This window comes from Colletotrichum costaricense (assembly GCF_030867565.1).
Source record: "Colletotrichum costaricense strain IMI 309622 chromosome Unknown Scaffold_30.1, whole genome shotgun sequence".
NCBI classification, from domain to species: Eukaryota; Fungi; Ascomycota; class Sordariomycetes; order Glomerellales; family Glomerellaceae; genus Colletotrichum; species Colletotrichum costaricense.
The window spans coordinates 91168-94400 of NW_026848259.1; the positions used below are offsets into that span (position 1 = coordinate 91168).

The 3233-nt window shown below is 53.2% G+C and overlaps 2 protein-coding genes across 2 annotated transcripts; both read left to right on the top strand.

The window, feature by feature from the left end:
- Positions 1-721: 721 nt before the first annotated feature.
- Positions 722-982, top strand: CCOS01_16415 (barren protein; the record flags this gene model as incomplete). Its single annotated transcript, XM_060464551.1, has 1 exon — positions 722-982. A coding segment is annotated over one exon (261 nt), but the record flags the coding sequence as incomplete, so codon positions are not given.
- Positions 983-1499: 517 nt separating this feature from the next.
- CCOS01_16416 (uncharacterized protein) lies at positions 1500-3006 on the top strand (the record flags this gene model as incomplete). Its single annotated transcript, XM_060464552.1, has 3 exons — positions 1500-1614; positions 1905-1998; positions 2832-3006. 3 exons carry the CDS (start codon positions 1500-1502, stop codon positions 3004-3006), a joined length of 384 nt encoding a protein of 127 aa, XP_060304868.1.
- Between the last annotated feature and the right edge of the window lie 227 nt (positions 3007-3233).

Sequence of the window (3233 nt, forward strand, 5' to 3'; positions counted from 1 at the left end):
ATGCAATTTGCTTGGGTGATGCCTATTATCTTAAACAACACTTGAGCGACTTCTCTTTTCACTCGTTGCATGTTGTTGAGGGGGAGGGGGGGTCTATCTGCGAATCTAAGCTGAATGCACGCATTCCTCGTGAGGATGCACCAGCGCTGAGACTGTCAAGCCCATCCTGGACCACGAGGCGTCGGTTAAGAATACGTCGTCTTTGAGAACTGCGCCGATACAAGAGACTTGAATTTCATTTAGGAAGCTCTGATTGTGTAAACTCATCATGGCCTGAAGGACACACTGACTTCCTTCATTGTCCTTGTTTATCCGCACGTTCTACCACAATCTCGTCAATCCCCGCTGCCTTCCCTGAGAAGTGCCACCCCCCGGAGCTCTTCCGAGGTCTTGTAAACCCACTACATTTGTCAGCTCTGTGCCTCCACGTTTCTGACTGGGGCTCTGCGTCGACGGCGAGCGTGAGGTACGGGTACAGCATGTCGAAGCCGCGAGAAGCGGCGGACAGGGCGTGGCTTTCTAGCTATTGAACGGTCGAGGACGGATAGAGGGTGTTTTTGTGGATAAAGTCGGCGGCATCGGGGGGTAGGAGGGAGCGGATGAGGAAGTTTGTGATTGATGGTTCAGCCATCTTGGTGATTTCTGTTGTGGGTTTTCCGGGAGGGACTGGGGGGGGGGGGGCTTCGGAATTCGGTGTTGTCGGTCGGGGTGGCTATCCCACCAACTGCTGCGTCCCCTAAACGAGAAGGGTCTCGTCATCGAGAAGACGCCCGAGCTCACGGAGCTGAACATCCACAAGAATTGGACGGCCGAGATTGTTGGAGGGGAATACGACTTTCAACGCAAGGAGAGAAGGCAAAAAAACGGAGGAGAAAGGTGTGGCGGAATCCTGTGCGTCGAGGCATCGGTACTGCTAGAAGGCGTCAGTACATTCAATCCCAGTCTGTCTCGAAGTTTCTCTTTATTTCTGACCTATTCGTAGACAGATATGAGGAAAATAGGGTTGGAAACCGTAGATATCGCCATCTGGCAATTGATGGGATGAAGGTTTGTTAATCCTTGTTTCTTCCTTCCTACTACGTCTTTCTGTGACCTCTCGCTGCTTATTGCTCGTGTGTGGTTACTCGTCTCTTGTTTCCGGACTTTCTCTCGCTGCCGCCACATGTCAAGGGCATGAGCTTGTTCGCCCTGAGCCAGAGGAACTCTTTGAAATGCCTCTGAGTACGGACAGTAGCACAAATGTGTCCTCCTGGTTTTAATGCCCTTTGTACCAGACAACTGGCAACGCGCATCGCCCGCCCTTTCCGAAGAGTCCGGTCGCCGCATTTTCAGGGTCGAGATCAGACCTGACAACAGCATGCAGTGCTGGCGGCGACGCGAAGCCAAATTGGACCTGCTGCATTGTCGTTTGGGAGCGGGGGAGCGCGAGACTGTGCGAGTAGAGGCGTCGCTTCGAGATGGAAATGCAGAAGCTAGAGTAGGCCCAGTGCCACAAGCATATGAAGCTTGCGAAGATGCAGGATGCGCTGAACGACTTTACGCCTGTAGTGTGCTGCTATTTAAGCCAGGCGAATGACTCTCTTGCCTTTGCCCTTGCCGTCGAACTGGCTGGGGGTGGGTGTTATTTCCCGGAGGAAGTGCTGAAGAGCCGTCAAAATGGCTGGAGGAAATAAGCAAGTGGCAGTGCCCGGCAACTCGCGTCCGCCGTCTAGATGGGAAAAATCGATAATCTAGGCTAACCGTAAGTACGTAGTAAACGGAAGATGCCCGTACTAGGTAGGAACTTTGCTTAACTAGTACGGTGCTCTAGATGAGATCTGGACCACATGCGGTTCTGAATGCTGCTCTGGCCGGCAATAGTACAACTTCAATCACAAGTGGCGACGCCCTGCTGATCGCCATAGGCCATGATCTCGCTGTTGCTGAGGCCAAGAAGGGGCTCACGCTCGTCGTCCGAGTCAGAGGTGAGGTCGCCGGCCTCAAGGTCTCCGGGGTGGTGTAGGAAGGTAAGTGTTTGTATACACGTCAGCAGGGCAACCGTATAGTTGGCACGAAGGATCAATCAAGTGGTGTTTGTGGCTGCGTATGAAGGGAGAAGGAGGAGGAAGTTGCCAGAATCTGTGATTCCTCCGCAGGTGTGGTGTAAGTGGAAGGGCCGTTTGTATGGCCCAAGCCGCCTTCCAGATCCATCTTTCCTGCAGACTGCCGAGAATCCAATAGAAAGATCCTTCAGCTGCAAGGCTTTGGCGGAAGGGAGTGGAAGTTGGCGTGTCGGAATGCCCTTTCCTAACGGCTAGCGGTCTAACCGGCTGAAGGACCTACCGAAAGAGCTCGCGTCTTTCCTTGTGGAACAACTCTAGTAGAGAAAGAGCTTGTTGAAGTGACCCTTCTGCGGCGGGGTTGACTTCTGGTGGAAGGAGGTGGCGAAGGTGGATTTCTTCCGCAGCAAGTGGGCGGAAGAAATCAAGCGTAATTGACGCTGGAGGAAGGTCTGTCGAAATGATCCTTCCGAGGCGAGGTTCTCAGTTGACGTTTGGTGGAAGAGGGTTGGTAGGGACGTATCGGAACGCCACCTCTCAGTGGCTAGCGATCTGGCGGTCAGTCTAGCGGGCCAAGAAGTTGTCAAAGGGGGATTTTAGTGGGCAGAGCCTACGATTCTTCCGTTGGGTGTACGTAGGTAGGTGGAAAGGCCGTTGCAAGTAACGGCCCGACTACCTTCCGAATCTCCTTGTTTACCGTCAATATTCCAAAACCTCACGATGTTCTCGCGTCCCAACCACTCTTTGACTTCGAGCTTTACTTCGTCTCCCGGTTTGTTTTGACTACCCCAGGCGATCGGGCTCGGAGGCTACTCTGAATGCTGGCGTACTCCTCGTCGGTGTGAGCCGCGAGCTCTCCGTCAGGGCCAAGACTGGTCTCACCATTATCGAGCTTCAACTGGTCGAGAGAGCCGATTTCGCTATACTTAGCCGGGCCAGCTCTTCTGGGCTGGTCTGGGCTCGCTGAGCTCTTTGCCTTGTTCTATATCACAAAACAATGATGACTTCAACCATCATTTCTTGTATTTTCTCGAGTTAACCACTAGAACCGCGACCCTGGCCGCCGTCGCCCGCGGATTACTCTGTGTTGCTTCATTCAGGCCGAATACGCTGGAGAATCGTGGCAAATGGCAATATCAGGGCACCGTTTGTCCACCATAGGACTTTGGTCACGTTTCTCACTTGGGGAATGGA